We start from the raw sequence: 20445 nt of genomic DNA on the forward strand, positions 1-20445 counted from the left end.
TAGCATCTTATGGTCATGGGATTGCCATATGTGACTTTTACTGCTGGTTTCCAACAAGTCATGTAGCATCTTCAAAGCAGGCACACTCAAGCTACATTTGAAAAATCTTTCCTGCTGTTAATTCAAATACTCGCCCATGCCATTCAGAGCTAGCCCCGAATTCCCAGGCCTAAGTACCATTCCCTATAACACTTCTATCCTAAAATTTAATTTCAGATTAACTCTCATACAAACTGTTGCTTTTAATATCAGTTTGAGTCATTCTGATGTCATTAAGAAATAGGGCTAGATATCATTAGCATCCTGGTATACTCTGCTCCAAATAACCCGGCGATGACAGCCAACAGCTTCATATAGAAATTAAATAGCATTGGAGACAAGATGGTGTCTGGGGCAGGGCAGTGTACAGAATGACTGCAGAGAGTCTGCCCTGCAAACAGAAGAACTTCAGAACACACCATAAAGGATGTATTTTAACAGTTTTGTGAATAATAGCACATGTTGTCTTTAATCTACAATTACCAGATTTACTGAGTCTGATACCAGATTTTATACAAGATTAGACCATCCAATAATGTTAACTGGCAATCTATTGTAATTGCTAATGTATACACCTTTTTTAAAAGGATTACATAATCCCTGGAAGAACAAACTGAAGGACAGCACCCTCATTCCATGTAGCTTGTTGGCTCTTACCTTGAATGCAAGGCTCCATGAATTATTCTAATCAGGCTGCACTTATATGTAGAAAAGGCAATTCTCCACAGAACAAAAAGAATTTAAGATTTTTTGAGTTTTTCTTCTAATAAGTCCATTCTTAACACTATGCCTAAAACTAAAGATTTTAATTTTAAAATTGGAAACGAAGGTGCTTTGAAACATGCTAGTTCATTCCAAGCATGTCCTTAGAGTCTACCTAGGCTCCTACATAAGTTTTCTTAGAAAATTAAAACAGTAATTATAGTCCAATTCCTTGTTTGTAAATCTGCTCACTTGCCCAGGAAAAAGCAAAGATAAGGTGGGAGTTGATAGCGAAACCCAAAGAACCAACAACCTAGATCAGAGGAGTAACATACCATAGATGGACTAATCTAAAAACATTTAGCTCTGCACGTTCTCAGCAGCCATTGGATATGATTTAGTGTGCCAATGCTGCAGCATGTTTGCAGTATTGGGTTAATTCATAGTTTTGCAATTTCAAAATTAAACATTCATACTTTGCAGGGTACAATCTGATATAAGCGCTCTCGCTCTCTCTCTCTCTCTCTCTCTCACACACACACACACACACACACCTTTTGTGTGTGCTCCCCTTTTGAAGAGGAGCTACCCGGAAATATATTTACATCAAAACAGAAACTGAACAGTATTTTAACAAATATCTCTAAAAATTTAATTAAGACGTCAAATAATATAATTTGATGTTAAATTATACATGTATTGCTTTATTTTTTATGTTCTATTTTTAAATATAGATCATTTTTAAAATTTGTTTAATGACTTCAATGTTTAAACTTTTTTCAGCTTTGAAAGCAGTTTTTAAAATATATATTTGACAAGTCACATACATTTTTAAAATTTTGGTGAGCCTATATATTTGTTCTTTAGCTTTTCCTATCATGTTCATTTTTCTCTTTTGTAAGTTTTTCCCCTTTTCGTATATTTAGCATAATATAAACATTTTATATTTGTTCCGTTTGTAGATTGCCTATTCTAAAACTTAAAATACACATGAAGATAGAACCTGCTAAGCATACTCATATGGATGATGAGGTGCAACATTATCATAGGGCAGCATGGGTGAGGCAGCCATAGCCTGTAAAACTAGTGAAACCACTTGCTATTAGTAAAGCTTCTCTTCAATAGTTATGCACTTAAGAAACAAGTTATGTAAACATGACTTCTAGAGTATATTTCTCAGCATAATCAGTTTTCAGTAACTTTAACTTAGGTACAAGAGTGCATCACTCTTAATATCATATCACCATGCATCATTCATATATGCACACCAATAATTCTTAAATGGTAGACTGGTACCAATGCAGCTTAAAACATGTGGGCTACATTAGAATATATTCAAAAGTTCATTAGAGATAAAGCGGCACATTAAACATTTGCTTGGTAAAGGAAGTGGCTCCTTATTCTAATTTCAAAAGTTAATAGAAGACCACTGTGATTTAGCAGTGGTTTAAATTCAAAGGAAAATGTATGCATCTACACTCATGCATCTGTTGACAAGTTCTTTAAAAACACTGTTTCTCCTTGGATTCACAAAGTTACTGCAATAGTAACCTCCCAAAAGATGTGCATGATTTAAAGGGCGGCAAATGGGTCTTATGTATATTCCAAATATTTTTCCTTTGAATCCAAAAGAATATACAGCCTCACTGTTTACATAAGAGATGGATAAGTAAGGCTAGCTATAGCACGTGGCACGCAGTGCTCTCTGTGGGCATGCGAGCCGTTACCCCAATTCAGCTCTGCTGCGCATGTGTGCGCACCTCCCGCCAGCCAGCTGGTCATCAGGTCACTGCCGTGCATGCAGGAGGGGGGGCAGGGCACAGGGGCGGGGTTGTGCACGCATGTGCAGGGCGCATGCGCAGGGCACACGCACATGCAGGGGGGGCTCATGCGGGGCTGCACACACATATGTGGGGCCGCATGCAAATTCGCGTGAATGCTTTGGGCACTCGGTCCTGAAAAGGTTAGCCATCACTGTATTTCAACATCAATTTCTTTTACATAAACTTTATATTGTTTTATTCGGCTTCAATCCTATCTTTACTTCTGCAAAGTTAACGGAACAGAACACACCTCTGGTTTTTATATACTCTTGTAATGGATGCTGAAAAGCAAAGACACCAATATCGCATAATTGTTCCCCAGTCCATTCCATTGCAGATCCCAGTAATAGATATTTCTGACTCACGTAAAAGCGAAGAAGAGAGTGGTGGCTCCTACTAAGAAGATTGCAGCAGCTGATACTGGGACATACTTGCTAGGTTTGAATCTCTTTCCAGATGCTGCTGGCATGTTGGAGCTCTGGTGGGTGATCTGCCCTGCAGCATAGCCCAGGCCCAACAGGAGTCAAGAAGGGTAAGAAAATTAGGAAAAGAAGCTTTCTCAAAATACAAAACAAAACAAGAAATCAGGGGAAAGCTTAATAGAGTATCCAAGTTCTCAAAGTTGTCTGTTAAGAGCCAGATCTTGTTCACAATTATAAATCAAGATGACATTGACAAAAAAGAATAAATCTGGGTAGAATTATTAAATGAACAGAACAGGATCCAATCAGGAGAATAATAAACCTAATCCCAAGATTCCTTTTGAAAAATAACAATGTAAAATTAAATTCTGGAAAAAGTAATCGCCGTGTAGCTTCTGGAGAATATCATCTTCTGAAGGTGAAAAAAATAGTTCAATAAGGCAGAAAACTGCAGCTGGATTGGAATTTTTAGTGCAAGACGACAAGATGGATTGAAGAAAAATTCCAAGAAAAATGATGTACTAGATATAAGCTCCCAATGGTTTTTCATGTATTATTACTTCATATTATTTTCAGAAATTGCACAATAATTTTTGAGGCAGTTTTTCCTTTCTAATCTGTTTTCAAGATAAAGCAATGCATTGTGGGTGATGTTTGGGGATAATTACATTATTAGTAAATATGCTAGTCTAGAACACATGTTTTTCTGCCTCCAGAATGCTCTTTTCTCCCAGGGCTAGAACCGTCCCCCCCGATTTCATCAGGAACTAGGACTGAGTGGCAGTTGCTTGCATTTATTTTTCTTCTGAACACTAAATCCTAGTAACAGCTGGTAGATGGCTGAGCTGAAAATCCTTTTCGTTCAAGAGGAATTGTGAGGAGCAAACTGGAGGATTGGTCCTGTTTTAGTCTTCTTAAACCCTTTATAAATATAGTTTTTACTTTTTTAAATAGAAAGTAAGTTTTGCTTCTTTAAAGATGCATCAATTGTACACACAGTAAATCCAGACTTGGGAGCCTCACAATTTTCAAAGGTTGTCATAAAAATAAAACAATTGATAGAAAACAAAAATGCAGTCTTCTTCCACACTTATGTCCTACAACATTTTGTCTGCTCCAGACTGATCCACTGTCACACGTCTATCACATATATTAGTCTTTATTCATATTTGCTTTAATAATCTTCACATCATTTAAAAAATTTGACATCTGGAACTCTTCTCTTTACCTAGAAAAAAGAAAGAAAAATATTTTTATTTGTAACATTTTTAAATTAAAGAATGATTTATGAATAACACTTGTGTGATTTGGTTTCTATAACTACACATCTGGAATAATTCTGACTTTTTGAGATATGGCACATTTTGTATTCAAACCTCAAACATCCCATAATTATCTTTAATTTGGATAAGCTTAATGTTAATAAAACTAATACTAAAAGATTATGTCTAACACAAATGAAAGAACTTATTAAACTTCAAATCACTCACTTTTCACATGTTGAAAACTGATATATTAACAATTATATTAACAATATTATATTGTTTAATATATATATTAAACAATTATACAATATTATTCATCTGCATTTCCCCCCTTTCTTTCTCTCTATGCTGAATAATCCATTTTAAAAAGTTGAGGCTGTCACCCAAAACAGATGTAAGGAATGTGCAGTAGGGAGTGGAAAGAAAAAGTATTCTGCTAACTTATTTCTTCTATTAGCAGGCAGAAAGCATTGGCTAAGCATTTCCAAACTCAAAGAAAGTCTAAAACCTTGTTGGTCAGGAATTCCATAATACATCTTGAAACATATATTCATTGTTAAATCAATTTACTTTTGAAGCAGACGAGAATAATCTACTTCTTTCATCTGCTTCCCTTATATACACTTCCATATTCTCTCTGCAACTACTCTCCACATTTGCCATACTATATTTTCAGTTATAAACTCTTCTTTTTTCCCTCTAATCGGATTATTCAGAAGTATAGAACCAAGAGGTGATATAACAGTAAGGAAGTCTGTGAATCTTTTAGAATTATCCGTATTTCTTTAGTATCATGAAGTACAATTTGATCAGAGATTCATTTAAGTCTTATTAATGAAGAGATTTTAGCAAAATAAAACAACCCAAAGAGTTTAATATCTTTATTGAACTCATGGAGCCAGTATGACCTGCCTCTGTTAGAAACACCGACTGTAGATAATCAACTCTTTTAAGAGAGTGAGTTGGATCAAATATTAATAATATCGTATGTTGGTGTTCCCCTCTCCAGAACAAAACCAAAACCAGATCTCTTATCCCCACAGTAAAAATTGTGGAAATTAATCATATCCTGATCAAAATAGTAGTTGCAGATATGAGCCCCAAAAAAACTATGAAACTACTGACAAAGATGTTGGCTTTCATCAATTCACAATCCAGTAGAGTGCAAAAATGGAAAAATGCAACACTGTTGCTATTCTTCCCAGAAATAGTCATCCGAAAACATCACCTTAAAATAAAGTTATATCATACTACATGAATAAAGAAAAGGGGTTTGCAGGCCACTAAGTAATGGAACTTCACTGTTACATCAAAGGATTTGCAGATCATTTTTATAACGTCTTATGTCAGGAAAAACTGAAGAGAGAACATTCATGGGACTAGTCAAGGGTTCTGTCAAGTTTACTTGGCTAAACAGGCGGCTATGAATAATGCTTTGAGGACAGTTGAAACAAATGTGCATGTTGTTGGCATTAATGAGAAATGCTGTATTTGGAGAAAAAAACCCACTGCATATCAACAAAAGCTCATCCCAATTATGACACATGATGGTAGGGTTATCACCATTTGGAACTGCTTTGCAGGTTTAGGATCTAGTTGGCTTACAATGAATTCTGAACTTACCAATTCTACAGAAAAAGGTCAGAACATATATAATATATAACACAATAAACTTAAATATTGAGAGAACAGAATAAATATTGAGTTTTGGAAAGGCCGAGTCAAAGTCCTATCCTTAATAGGTGAAATGTTGTAGAATACCCTAAAGCCGTGATGGCGAACCTGTGGCACACGGAGCCATGTTGCCTGGCACACTGGCTCAGCTAGGGCGCGCATGCACGCACTGGCCAGCTAATTTTTGGGCCTTCTGGGCTCACCAGAAGTAGGGAAACAGGCTGTTTCCTGCCTCTGGAGGGCCTGGGGCTGGGGTGGGGAAGGCTGTTTTTGCCCTCCCCAGATGCATAGAGAGGATCTGGAGCCAGGTGAGACAGAACAACGGGCCTACCGGGACATCATGTGACAGGAGCGGGGGGAGGGGGTTGTGTGCGCATGCACAGGGCGGGGCAGATAGAATTATGGGTGTGGGCACAATCGTGCGTGAACCTCCCCCACCCACCCCTTTCTGGCACACGATGGCAAAAAGGTTAGCCATCACTGTCCTAAAGTAAACAGTTCATGCAAAGAGCAAAAAGATATGTGAGTTGAAGCAATTTTTCAAAGAGGAATGGGTCAAAAATGGTAATGTGTGGGAGAAAATATTATGCCTCTCCCCTCCACAGTCACGTGACTGCATTTTTGGGCCCTTGGTAACTGATTTGCATTTACGGGTTTCTGGCAAAAATGCCCGTGGAGAACAATGGCCTTGCTTAATAACCATGGAATTTGCTTAACAGTAGTTTGTTTAATGACCAACACATAGAAAATTTGTAAAATTGAGTGGTGGTCACATATTGTCATACAAATCACTGTTGTGATTTGAGATCATAATTGTGGGCTTAATTACAGTCATAAATTGAAGATTATCTGTAATGCTAAAAGAAGAGGTGTACCAATTACTAAATCTTAAACTACTGTTTTAGAAACACTTCATTGTTTTCTCGTGCTTTTTAACCAGAATTTCTTCATCTATTAACAGGCCTTAGATAAAGTTCAGATCATATTGCAGGTAACAATACTGAAATATTATGGATAATTCTAGAGTTCACAAACTTTCTCTCACCGCTGCAATCTGCCTTCTTGTCTTGCTCTTGCAGGCTTGACAACCAAATATATCAGGGGGCCTTATATTTTTTATTTATTTGTATAATGCCTTTATTTCTACAAATAACTCAAGGTGACTTAACACATCCAACACACCTTCCTCCTCCTATTTTCCCCACAACAACAATCTTATGACATGGTTTGGTTTGAGAAAGCATGACTGCCCCAAAGTTGCCCAGCTGGCTTTAATAGCTAAAGAGGCACTTGAATTCAGACCGCCGCTTTCTAGCCTGGTGTCTTAACCACTATCCCAAATTCTAACAATAAAATCCTGTTTATTCCTCAAATGTGATTTTTCTTTTGTTAAAAAAATTGCCCCATTTCTTTAAAAAATGCTATATAATATAGAAAGATGCAAGTTGCTTTGTAGGCTAATTTCCTCTTTTAAGACTCTGTGAATCTGTTAGAAACACAAGCACATTTTTTCTTTTGTGTGTGTCTATAAATCACATTTAAATATAATCATGGTTCAACTTTCTCTACAGTCCTGGAAGACCTGGAAATCAAGCTCTTGTTGGATTCAAAATTAAAATAATGTATTTATAAGCCATATTTGCATCCAAAGGCAAGCATCAATATGAACCAAATATCATTTGGTACATATACAATATAATATAAATATCATTTGGTGTATATATACAATATAAATGATAAAAGCCGGATAAAAGCATCACCTACAACTTATACTGGAGATCAATCACGGTAGATGTTAGAGCTATACAACATTGCATGTTGTCATTCCATATGTCTTGACACTGTATTACTGAACAATGTGAGTGATCAATCTTGTAAATTATTCATTAAGAACAGCAGCTACTTCTGCTGGCAGAGATGATTAACTAGTACATGTAGAGTAATAGAACACTTTCTGAAAACCTAGTAATTTACACGGGCAGAAGCCAAAAGGCAGTGAACTACAAAGGAGGGAGCAGAGTGAATGCAATTTCATTGCTGAGCCTTGTTATTATTGCAATTCTAGTGAGTTTCATATGCCCTCGCTTATCATTTTCCACTGCATCAAGCACAGTGTCAGTGTCAGTAATAACTCCTTCTATGCATTCACAAATATTTTTGAAATAAAATGCAAATACAGAGCTTAAAATACAACATAAGGCAAAGAAGTATCAGCATAAACCATGAAATCCAAGTAAATGCTTTGCTGATTTAGTAATGTTCTCAACCAAAGAGTCTTCTAGGCATTTATGGTAATAACATATACTCCTGAAGGCCTACATTTTGGTTTGGTGAACTGCTGGAAACCTGACTCTACTCTAAACTTAAGCTAACAGCTTGTAGTGATTACCAATTGATTGAAATCCCTTTTAAATTTAAATTAATAAAAGGGACATATGTGAAAAAAGAGATAAAAATTAAAGACAACATTTCTAAAATTCTGTCTTCAGTTGTTCTATATTTTATATGATTTTATTAAAACTTAAAAATGAGTTAAAAATAAATTTCCTAACTGCCTAAATAAGAAAAGAAAAGTAACTGAGCAGAAAGCAAAAAGTGCAAGGAAAAAAAGTTGAAGGAAAATAGAAAAAAAGGGAAAAAATACAAGTGTCTTCTGATATTTTTCACAGCAGTTGTAAATACAAATATATTTTAATCTTTGTAAAGTTAAAGCACAATATTCTTTTTGCCCTGTTCTATGGTGGTCATTAAGCAAATGCCATGATTGTAAAGTGACCACCACAGGCATTAAGCAAACATTTGGTCTGCTATTGGCTGGTTTCTTTTTTTTTTTTTTTAAACCTAGTACATTAAATGCTGGTTTTCAGCAAAATGCCGTAATATGTGGTCATGTGACTGCAGGATGTTGCAAGTGGCTATAAATGCAGGCCACTTGCCAAGGGCCTGAAATGTGATCATGTGACTATGGGAGAGGGAAAGGCGCTGGAACTTTAGAACTGGGTTATAAGTACCCCCAAGGAGATCCACCATAACTTCAAACAGCTGCTAAGTGACCGGTCATAAGTGGAGGATTACATGTAAATATCAAAGATATAAATCACAAGTTCATTTTTTAAAATTTTTTATACAAAATATCTATAAGGGGTTTCTATTCAGCAATAACTGTAGTTTCTTCTCTCTAATCAAATAAGTTAAATGATCTCAGCAAGATATGTCAATTTCACCAACCATTCCACCATAATGAATAGTATTGAATTTTTCATTACTATGCATATAATCATCTCTTCACAATAATCATAATTGAAATAATCTTCCATGTTTTTTCCCTGTTTATCCATTAGTTCTAAAAACAAGTTTTGATTTTGATTGAATATTAATATTTAAAATCGTCTATATTGAAATATGTATTTGAACCCCTTTTTTACATACCGTATTTTCCGGTGTATAAGACGACTGGGCGTATAAGACGACCCCCAACTTTTCCTGTTAAAATATAGGGTTTGGGCTATACTCGCCATATAAGACTGCCCCTCTTCCAATGCACACCAAATAAAAATTAAAAAACATCAACTGGCTCACCTACAATGTAAAAGCAGCTGTGCTAGACCCAAAATGGCCCCTGTAACAAGCAGGAACCTCACACAGCCACAAAAAGCCCCCCAAAAAAACTTTCACACTCTAAACACACACAACACAACACAACTGGCTCACCCACAATGTAAAAGCAGCTGTGCTAAACCCAAAATGGCCCCTGCAACAAGCAGGAACCTCACACAGCCACAAAAAGTCCAAAAAACCAACTTTCACACTTTACACACACCAAATTCCACATACAGCTTTGTGAGATTTTATGTGTTTGTGTAGTTGGAGTGAAACACTACAGAAACACACTAAATCTCAGAAAGCTGCACAAATATTATTTTATTTTATTTTTATTTTTATATGAAAGCTAAATTTAAAACTTCCTAAACTTTAAATGGCTAGGTCTAAAAAAGAACAACTAAAAAAACCCCAATTGACTATTTTTTTTAAAGCTCCCAAAGGGGAAAAAAACTTACCCAATAGTACCGGGGTCTCCAACCTTGGCAACTTTAAGACTTGTAGACTTCAACTCCCAGAATTCCTCAGCCAGCTTTGCTTTGCTGGCTGAGGAATTCTGGGAGTTGAAGTCCACAACTCCCTGCTTGCTTGATTGCAGGCAGGGAGTTGCTTGCTTGCCTGAATAGATTCAGGCAAGCAAAGCAAGGGTTGCGACTAGCAGCTGAGGTAAGCAAGCTGGAGGGGGAAAACTTTTTCCCTTTTACATGGCTCTGGCCATCCCAGCTGAGTTGCAGGGAACTCAGCTGGGATCGTCAGAGCTGGGATCCTCAGAGTAAAAGGGAAAAAACTTTTTTCCTTTTACGTGGTTTCCGGTGATCCCAGCTGAGTTGCAGGGAACTCAGCTGGGATCCTCAGAGCTGGGATCCTCAGAGTAAAAGGGAAAAAACTTTTTTCCTTTTACATGGTTTCTGGCGATCCCAGCTGAGTTGCAGGGAACTCAGAGCTTGTCAGAGCTGGGATCGTCAGAGCTGGGATCGCCAGAGCCATTTAAGGCTCGTTAGAGCCTTTCCGGCTGGTCTGCCTGGTTACAGGAGAACGACACCCGGTGTATAAGACGACCCCTGACTTTTGAGAAGATTTTCATGTGTTAAAAAGTCGTCTTATACGCCGGAAAATACGGTATCTACCAAGCATGATAAAATATCTCATTGTGTTGTTTAGATTGGCAACCGACTTTTGAAATATCCTTATACATTCTAGATAATTTCTGATATCATATACTAACAATACGTTATTCAATAAAAATTCCTTTAAGATCAACATGTAAATTTTGACATTTTAAAGTGTTTCCCACTGACCCATTTATATATAACCAAAATTCCTAGTTCATTTTATCAACCTGTTCTTCTGTTTCAAATTTCAACAAAAGTGTATTTTAGCAATTACATATTCTTTATCAATACACAACTATACTTCAAATTCCTACTTCATTTCATATTATCTTTTTGCCGGTTTGAATCCTTCTGATAAACCCATCTGTAAATGGGAAAACCATCGACAACTACATCCTTCTGTTATTAATTGTTCCCTTGATTTAATTTTAAATTCCCCTTGATGGTTTTCCAATAATTCTTGATACATCAACCATTTGTCTTTGCCTGTTGTTCCTCTTCTATTACAAGTTTATGAAGCTTAGATCCATAAGGGGGGCTTGGGGTACAACATGTGTTTATATCCATTCCATATTCTCAAATGTTCTCAATAATAAAATTTTTGAAATCCACATTAACTTTAAACTTCATTGTACTATAAATATCCATGCCATCCAAACCCCAGCTCATAATCTTCTAACTCCAAAAGTCTTTTTTCTCAACAGCATGCATTCTTTAATCCAGACCAAAGAAGCAGAAAAATACATTCTCCCCACAGTGACCATTTTAATTTCTTCCATCTTAACATGTTGTTCTTAATCTCCTCCAGTGTCTTAACATAATTACTTTGAAATAACATACAATTCATATTTGCCATAGTAGTATCCAATCTTTTTTCTCAATCTTAAAATCAGTTTTCTCCATCAGTTATATTTATTCTAATTTCATATTCTTCTTAACAACTTTGTCTTCTGATTATTCTTAAAATCTGCTAAAATACCAAAGACCTTTAATCTACCCATTAATATTTCTACTCCCTTTAGTGGATCTTCTAAAATTAGACTAAATCATCCACAAATGCCTTTAATTTATAAATTTGTTTTTTAATTTTAACTCCCATAGTTCTGTTCAGTACCTCAAGAACTAAAATGAACAAAAGTGGTGACAGCAGACATACCTGTATTATCTCTTTTTGAATTTCACAAGGGTTTTTAGTTCTCTATTAATAATTATTTTATTTACCACCCATCTCACCACAAAGCGGTTCTGAGTGACCTACAACATCAAAAGCAATAAAATCTACCTTGTTATGATCTCGTAATCCCTTAATTCAGACTAGAGTTGGGGCGACTGGATGGAATTGACTGTTTACTAGCCGGATGCCCTTCCTGACACCATGGAGAGTTCACAGCAGATAATTTTTCTTTGTGCCATAGGAGAGAAACGTCTGCCGCTATATAGGATTGAACTCTCAACCTTCCAAGTGAAATGCAAGCACCTTCACCACTAGGCCACCACGCTGCTCTAGCAAAAGCAACAAAAGTGTAAAACAATAAATATTTCTGTTACAAAATATATTTGTTTTCTGTGAAGTTTAAACCAGTCTTACCCGTTTAATACAATTATCTCCAAGGTTCATATGTTACAAGACTCTAAACAAAAAAATCCAATTCAAATTATCAAAGACCTTCTCTGCATCTAAGAATATCAATCTGGCTTGTTTTTCAATATGTTGCTTAAGGTTCCAAAATATTCAAACACTTCTAATATTAACTTGTAATTGTCTTTTAGGTAAAAACTCACATTGTAAAAATTGTAAAATATTATCCTCAAAATATCAATAGAAAGAGGCCAGCAATCTACCTGGACCAAATATCTTTTCTGTTTTAGTCTTTTTGATAGCTCTAGTGTTGTTATAAATCCATTCAAAAAGAATTTTCCGATGCTCTGTAGTCTTCAATAAATTCTCTTTATGAGAGTATTTATTCACTTATTCTGAGAAATTTTTTTGATCTTTATATAAAGGTGTGTAATACTAATGAAACTCTTTTTGCATATTTGCATTACCTGTTACTACAGTGCAGTATTCCCTTCTTACAACTTTAATATCACTTTATTTTTTGTTTTCACAAATTATATCCCAACCATCTCCTGAGTTTATTTGGTTGCAAATTCAAAATTTTGTTCTGCATAATCCATCTTTATTTCCATCTTTCTTACTGTTAACTTAATTGCCTGTACAGAAGCTTAATTTGGTGAGTAATAGTTGACATTCCCTGGGGATTTTAAAATTCCTTTTATCTCATCCAAAATCATTTTTCTTGCCTTTTCTTTTTAAATTCACTATTACATAATGTAAAATATCCTCTTACAAAAGCTTCATTTGTATACTTAACCAACCTTACTTTTGTGGCTTTATTATTATTCTAAAAAAATTCCCTCAACTTTTTACAATCCTCCAGCATTTTTTTTGTACCAGCATCTCATCAAATCTCCACCAAAAAGATCTATTTTCCTTTTAAAAGTTAAATCTGCTAGGTTGTAATCTGAAAGTCTTTGATAATGTCTGAACTTTATAAACCTCTCAGAAATCCAAATTATAACCGTTCTTGAGAAAGACGCCTCTCAAGAAAAATAAGTGTATTCTTTTGACTCACCATTTTTATATCTCCATACATCAACAAGCTCCTAATTATCCATTAAATAGATAAAAATCTTTGGTAATTTACCTTGTGTACTTTTAACATTTTTCTCAGACACTCTTTCTGTGGGGGAACAACAGCATTCCAATTTCCCAGAAGTTTTAGAATGTTAAATATCTGTACTGCCCATCATGGTATTTTTTAAATGTCTTGTAACTGTTGTGGCATTTGATGGTCATGTGTCCATTAATACTTCTTCCAGTTTTAAATTTTTTTACCAAAATATTTCTTGCTTTCTCTGCTTTAGTCTCAATCTGTGTTGTTTAAAAATATAAATCACTCCTTCCAACCTTTTGTTTCTTCTGATTTGTCTGTCAAAAAAACTCTTTTCTCTTGTGTAGTATTCTAATTGGAATTATCAAACCTCTAGTATTAAAATGCTGTCATAAAACTTGGTCTATGGTCTTCTTTATGACAAACTGCAGAAAGACACCCCGTCTTAATTAATTTCAAAATTAATTTCTTAATTTGGCAAAAGTTATGTAAATTCTATAGACTTGATCAATCTCTGTTTCAGTATCATCTTCTTCCCAGTCCAGGAAATTAGAAAGTTCTAAGGCCCTTTTTAGGAAACAGATCCAAGATACTTGCACATTCTCCATGTTTGTTTTAGATATACAAGCATACATATATAAACAATTGAAATAAGGTTGATAAGGTGCGGAAATACCTCCTTTACCAGGAGATAAAAGTATTTTAAAATGATGCTAATCAACATTAATGCTTGCACATAGCCCCAAAGTCTAAGTGTTATAGCTCAAAGATATGAGAAGTGTTAGATATAATAAAAGTGATTGTGGAATATCTTACATCCACAGCAGCTGACAGATTACTGTACTATATGCCCAATAGGAAAAGAAAATTCAAATGGAAAATGGATATTCCCATGAACAGCTGAGCTAGAATCTTTGCATAGAAGAATCCAAACAAGGATTTAAGATAAATTTTACTTTAAAAAAGTGCAAAGAAATCATAGCTGCTATTTGAAAGTTTAGGACCAAACTTCAGTAAAAACAAACTTGAGTGGTTCTGGATGCTACAAAGAAAAGACAATGACCAAAGCTGTTGTAAAGCTGTTTTCTAATGTTTGTTTTTTCCTTTTGCTGCCCTCAAAATTCTCTCTGATGAATAATTTTGGTAAAGTTTCCCACTATTTTGAAGCACAAACATATATGAAGACTGGAACACAACCATATAAGTAGGCATATTAACGGAACCCCCTTAAAATTTTCCTAAAAATCCAAACCCATCCATGCCTATATAGTCCTGCTTAATTAATAATCACAGGGTTTGCAAAATTATTTAGTGAGGTTCTAGGCAAGTATATGGGGCTTATACCTAATATACAGCTAGAGAAAATGCTGGATTTTATTATTTATGTTAATAAATGTTTTATCTGAAATATGTAACACTTAATAAAGAATCTAGTGTATTTTTTTTAAAGTGTGTTTAGTGAATGAGAGAAGCAGCTTATAATATCTTATTGGAAAAAAACTATAGTTAACCTGTATTTTATTTTCAATAGAAAAAGAACCAAGACTCCTTTGCAACCTTAAAAGCAAAATATGAAAGTTTTAACTTTTGCTATATCACAGCCCCTTATACATTGCTCTCCAAAAGCTTAACATTTTATATCAGTTAATGGTATTTAGATGTTAGGCATGTGATTAATTGTATCTAAAAAATTATGCTGTTATCAGCCATCAGCCTCAGACAACCTGGTAATTCAGTACATGAATACCTTCTAAGTGACTCCAGCCTTTGTTACTAAATCATATACCAGATCTGAAACTCCAGAACTATCAGTATACTTTATAATAACATTGTTCAGATGTATTACATTAATATTCATTCCAAAGGAATGCCTTAATTCCAAACTAAAGTTAACTTTAAGATACATTGTTTTCTCCTACATAAAATAGAGTTTCTTAAAACAATGTAAAGTGAGATGGGAAGCATGTACTTTGCCCATTCTCTTAGTTCCCAAACCACAGCAAATAGTTATTTCAAATGCTTATTTTCTTTTAATTTAATGTAATTCTTTTAATTCAATTTGTATTCCTGCATTAGATTCATTGCTCTAAATCAGGACTATCAAACTCGCAGCCTGAAGCCTGGATGCATTACGCGGTGGCCACGCCCATGCCCGGTTTAGTGAAGGGGGGAAAAGTCCTGATACGTCATGTGATGCCACCATGCCGTGAGTTTGAACCCTTGCTCTAAATGGTCTTATTCAAGTCTAAATAATTTGATAAAAATAAAGTTTTCAATTTTCTTTTTTTCTATTAAAGTTCCAGTTTTAAATATCTTTCTGCACATTCAGCTATTGTATTTTACCCTGCAGACACTTTTTGTCTTAATCTGAATCTTTTCCTGCAAGGGACATACATAAGGGCGTACAGGACAGCTTCCTGATGATATCTGACAGTTGAATGTCAGGAATGCCTTTTAAAGATCTTACTTCCCCAATGGGCACTTTTACACTCATACAAATTAAATTTAATCACAAAAAATAGTTTGCTTTTGAAGAAGTGTGACAAACAGAACTTTTGGAGACTATAGTACATATCTCTTTAATGATTCTGAAACAGAGTACCAAAGATGCTATGTAGAAATATTATTCACCAACCTTCATGTTCTTGTTTAAAACTGTTATTGTTTGCATTGATGAATTTCACACACACACACGGTTACATTTTCATTTTCACATGAGTTATCTTGAAATTATGCCATATTCTGTTTTGTATTAGATTTCACACTCTTTAAGTCCAACTGAATCAGGTGTCTAACATTGTCATTCTATAATACATGTTGCAATAGATGAGCAAAAAATACTGATACTTTTTATCATACAGCTTATCCTTCAATACATCATGTAAATTCCAAATTGTAAGTTGCTATTCAGAATGGGAAAAAGGAAACCAGATGCCACTTAAATTTGGAGGGGATAAATCACTAAAGTGACTGACCAGCAAGTTAAATTAAATTGAATTTGTATACGTTTTAGTATAAAATACTGAAAAAGTATCAGAATGCCTGCTCTTGTTCTAGGTGGAAAGCCATCCATCATTACCAACTGGCTCAAGAGCTAACAACAAAATTACCTAAGAGCTGGGTGGATTTGATTTAAATCGAGTTGATTTAAATCACAATTTAAATCATGATTTAAATCACTAGTAAAAAGGCTTGATTTAAATCAACTTAATTTAAATCATAATTTTAAAGAGCAACTGTCATCTCTGCTACTCCTTTGACCCACTATTGACTCACCAATAGTCCCAGTGTTGCAGAATATACAGCCTCATGCTACATAACTAAGCTCCATTTCATGCTGAATAAACTAAATTATTTATGTATCTTAAATAGAAAACTATCTTACGATAGATTTTTACCCCAAAAGTTTTTTATTAAAATAAATTCGATAAAAATCAAAAAAATCCAATTTAAAACAAAAAAATCTGATCTTTTTTATTTTTTTAAAAAAATCATTGATTTTTATCCACCTTGCCTAAGAGCAATCACTATTAAAGGCTTATCCACAATTTGTATTAAGTAATAGATTAATCCAGATAGCCTAATCACTGTAAGGATCTAAACAGATAATTTTGGAAGAGGTAAAAATCATTCAAAATAAATTGCAGGTATAGTTTTTCTCCCAAATAGTTAGGCTGTATTCACATAATATAGCTAACCTGGTTTGCTGCTACCCTGCAGTAAATATTTAGTCCAAGAATATGATGGCAGACAAATGAGCAGCAGAGCAGCCATCTTTGCAGACAGTCCAGCTATCAGGAAAGTAGCTGGAAAGCTGTCAGTTCCTGTTTCTTAAGGAAAAACTTGATAACCTGATAAGGGTTGGTATTGAAAGGGAGATTATGTATCTGCTATTGTTCTAACTGCCTCTAATGGACAAAGGGGTGGGGAATGAAAAGAAGAAAGCTCTGAGATAAGGAGCACTTACAGGTGCCCCATTTTTGTGAAACCACTCTAGGCAATTCAATTCTCTCTTTAATAGCAGGGAAGTATCCACATTTTGTTACTTATCCTTCCTATTTCATTCAACCTAGGATGCTTAGTTAATCCAAAACAACTTTCTCTAACAATAAACTGATTAGGTTATAGGTGGTTGCATTACATGTGAACTACTCCTTGACTTAAACATTTGACCCAGACTAAAATAGCTTTTATTTCTACTGTAACAATTTTTTTTCTTTTTACAAATAGCTACCAAAATCTTCCACTGCATGTCATTGTCTAAATACCTGCTATTATCTATTCACTTTCTTATAGGCAGCAAAACAAGTTTCTCCTCATACATAGGCTTTTTATTACAAAAATCAGTTTACTGGCAAATGTCCTTATCTTGTCTGCCTTCTGTGCTATATGAGCCAAGGCCACCTAACAATTGGATAACTAGGAAGTATATACAAATATAAACTATTCCTTTACTTTATACTTTTCCTAGCCAAAAAACCTCCTTTATAAACAAATTGTGTTGGTCTCAGTCTAAACACCATGCATATAAACTATTTAAATATATTTAATGTATCTTCTAATGTGCAATATGAAATTCTTACATATATGGGCAATTTTAATTCATTAAAAATAAAATTGAAAAGATATTAGTGCAAAACAAATAACATGATCATAAAAACCACTTCTGGGAATAGAAATTTGCATAGGCCAAGAAGGTTGTCAAAGCACCCATCTTACCGCAAATAAAAGCAATTACAGAAAAATCTCTAAAGATTAATCCAATGAAGAGACATAACATGGTAAATTGCAGAGAAATATGAATTCTGAATTAGAATTTGCACTGAGTAATATTATTGTCCTCAAAAAAGGGATAGTGGATATGAGATTAAAGCAAAAAGCATGACAAGAAAACAATGGTATAAAGAGTGAAGAATAACAGACTAACCAGGCGTGTAGTGCCCAAGAACATGTAACTTGGAAACAGGAAAAAAAATAATTGATAGAATATGAACTAAGTTAGAGATTTCAGTTTTCAACATCAAAATGTAATTCTAAAATATTTTTGCATATTTCAACTACTGAACTGCTTTCTTGAGCAAAAGGTCTACAGGAAAGTCTTTTCTATCAATTACCAAAATGACTTTTTGTGTAAAGAAATTGTTACAATAAATTTCCCTGATTGCAGACTTTCTAGATGAAAACTTGGGATCTACACTATTTAGTTAACGAAGTCAAAATAAAGCTTCTCTCAAACAACTCTAGAGAAGTAACAAACACACTTCATTTTTCTTTTATTTGGGAAGAAACTGAAACTGAGTTCCAATATGGAAGACTGAGCAAAACGGAGTATAAAAGTAACAGCAATGACAATAAATGTCTTAACAAAGAGTACCCAATGTCTTTTCTTCTCCTCAAACACCTACCTTAAACTGCTTAGGGGAAAAAAATATTGCAAGATCTCTTTCTTATAAAGAGCGATCCTACGCTCCCAATACAATACGCAAAAGAGCTTGGAGGAGGGACCCAATTTCCTACCTGTCTACGAGATCCCTGCACGCCTCGAGGCGAAGCCTACGACTATAACCTCCACGCTTTAATAGTCCCCATAAGTGATCCTTGAGGTGCAGCCTTGAAAGAGATCGCTGGCTAAAGATCAAGGTTCCTGAAGCAGAACTCGAAAGGAGGGAAGGGCGACCGGCACGAAGTTTGGGGGAGTTTCCTGTCCATCCACCGGTTCCATTGGTGGGACAAGACTCCGAGGAGCAGCAAAACTGGGAGCGGGCCGGGGAACCTTCCTAACTCAGCGGCAGACACCGCAGCAGGAGGCGCCGGAGCCCGTTCGGGGTGTGACAAAGAGCGGCGAAAGCAGCGAGAAAAGAGGTGCGAGGCGGGGTCTTCTTCGTGGCTGCTTAGCCGAGGCAGAAGTTACACTTCTGCGGAAGGGAGGGAGGGAGGGAGGAGGGGAAAAAGTACGCGCGAAAGGGGGAAGAGAACCTCCCTCGCCTCTCGCGCCTTTGGATCCCGAAGAAGAGCCCGAGAGCCGTTAGGCCCACGGAGCCCTCGCCCCACGGACGACGAGGAAGGACCCCGCTCCACGCCCGCCGCTCCCTAAAGAGGAGGCGAAGCTCTTCCTTTGCCGCCTCCAACCTTTAGCACCTACCCGCCAGCGCCGTCCCTTCCGTAGCCGCCGCTCCGGGAAACCAAGTAGTCGGTCGGTCGGCCCAAGCAGTCACAAGAAACACCAGCACGGGAAGTAGGGCGCGCATGCGCGTTCTCAAACCCGCTCGGGCTCGCCGGTTGGCCAGCCTGCTGCCCGTAGGCGCGCGCGCAGCCCCCTTTCCTCTACACCCCCTCCTCCTCCTCCCTTTCCCTCGAGCGCTCCTGCGGACATGCGCAGTAAGCCACGTTTGGCGAAAAACGGGAACGCAGTCGTTTGCGTAAAGAGGCGGAACTGCGCCGCTAATAAATCAGGACTCGGGGAACGAAGGAGCTCCAAAGCTGGAGCTAGAAAAGTAGTTATCCGCATGCGTGTGAGTGACGTTAGGCGTCTTGGAAGCATCTGGACCAATCGCTTGCTTGATAAATGAGTGCAGAGCTAGATCAGAATGGGCATGCGTGAATCGTAGAGCTTGCGTTTTTTAATTTTACGATCGAGGATCGCTGTGAAATCGCGTGCCTTTGAAGAATTTGCAGATTCATCTCAGATTAAACTGTTCAGAATCTGTTGAGCAAGATCTTCGGTTTTATTTATCCTGGTAAAGGATATATGTGTAGAAATCATGTTTCTAGATTCTAAAATGTCTAAGGAAGTTTATATAGAACACAACAGAGTAATATGGAGATTAAGGAAATATAGGTCTCCAGATTCAAGGTTCACAAATTGCCCTTTAGCAATTGTTTTCCATAATACCTCTACTTCATTTTCATATATGCTGTTTTTTAAATTTTAATTATCTATAGATATAACTTCCATCAAGTTATGGCTGGCTCATTTAGACCAAATAATTTTGTCTCAGTTAGGATTTTGTTTAATACGAGCTGATTTTAAACTGTAATGCCAAAGTAATGACTAAGTTTTCTCTTATGAATTCAATCCTTGCGGTTTAGAAAGCATACTGCTACAAAATTGGTGCACACTTCGTCAGTATGAA

The 20445-nt window shown here is 36.0% G+C and overlaps 1 protein-coding gene across 1 annotated transcript in view; it reads right to left on the minus strand.

Moving 5' to 3' along the window:
• Nucleotides 1–19830, minus strand: part of ZDHHC5 (zDHHC palmitoyltransferase 5) — a 59233-nt gene extending 39403 nt beyond the window's left edge. The window contains exons 1-2 of the mRNA XM_060687815.2: nucleotides 19455–19830; nucleotides 2930–4214 (exon numbers count right to left, since the gene is read on the minus strand). Coding sequence (XP_060543798.1) covers nucleotides 2930–3033 — 104 coding nt within the window. The 5' untranslated portion in view covers nucleotides 3034–4214; nucleotides 19455–19830. The remainder of the gene's footprint in view (nucleotides 1–2929; nucleotides 4215–19454) is intronic.
• Between the last annotated feature and the right edge of the window lie 615 nt (nucleotides 19831–20445).

This window comes from Pantherophis guttatus, chromosome 1 (genome assembly GCF_059756535.1).
Source record: "Pantherophis guttatus breed Tessera chromosome 1, ASM5975653v1, whole genome shotgun sequence".
Taxonomy (NCBI): Eukaryota; Metazoa; Chordata; class Lepidosauria; order Squamata; family Colubridae; genus Pantherophis; species Pantherophis guttatus.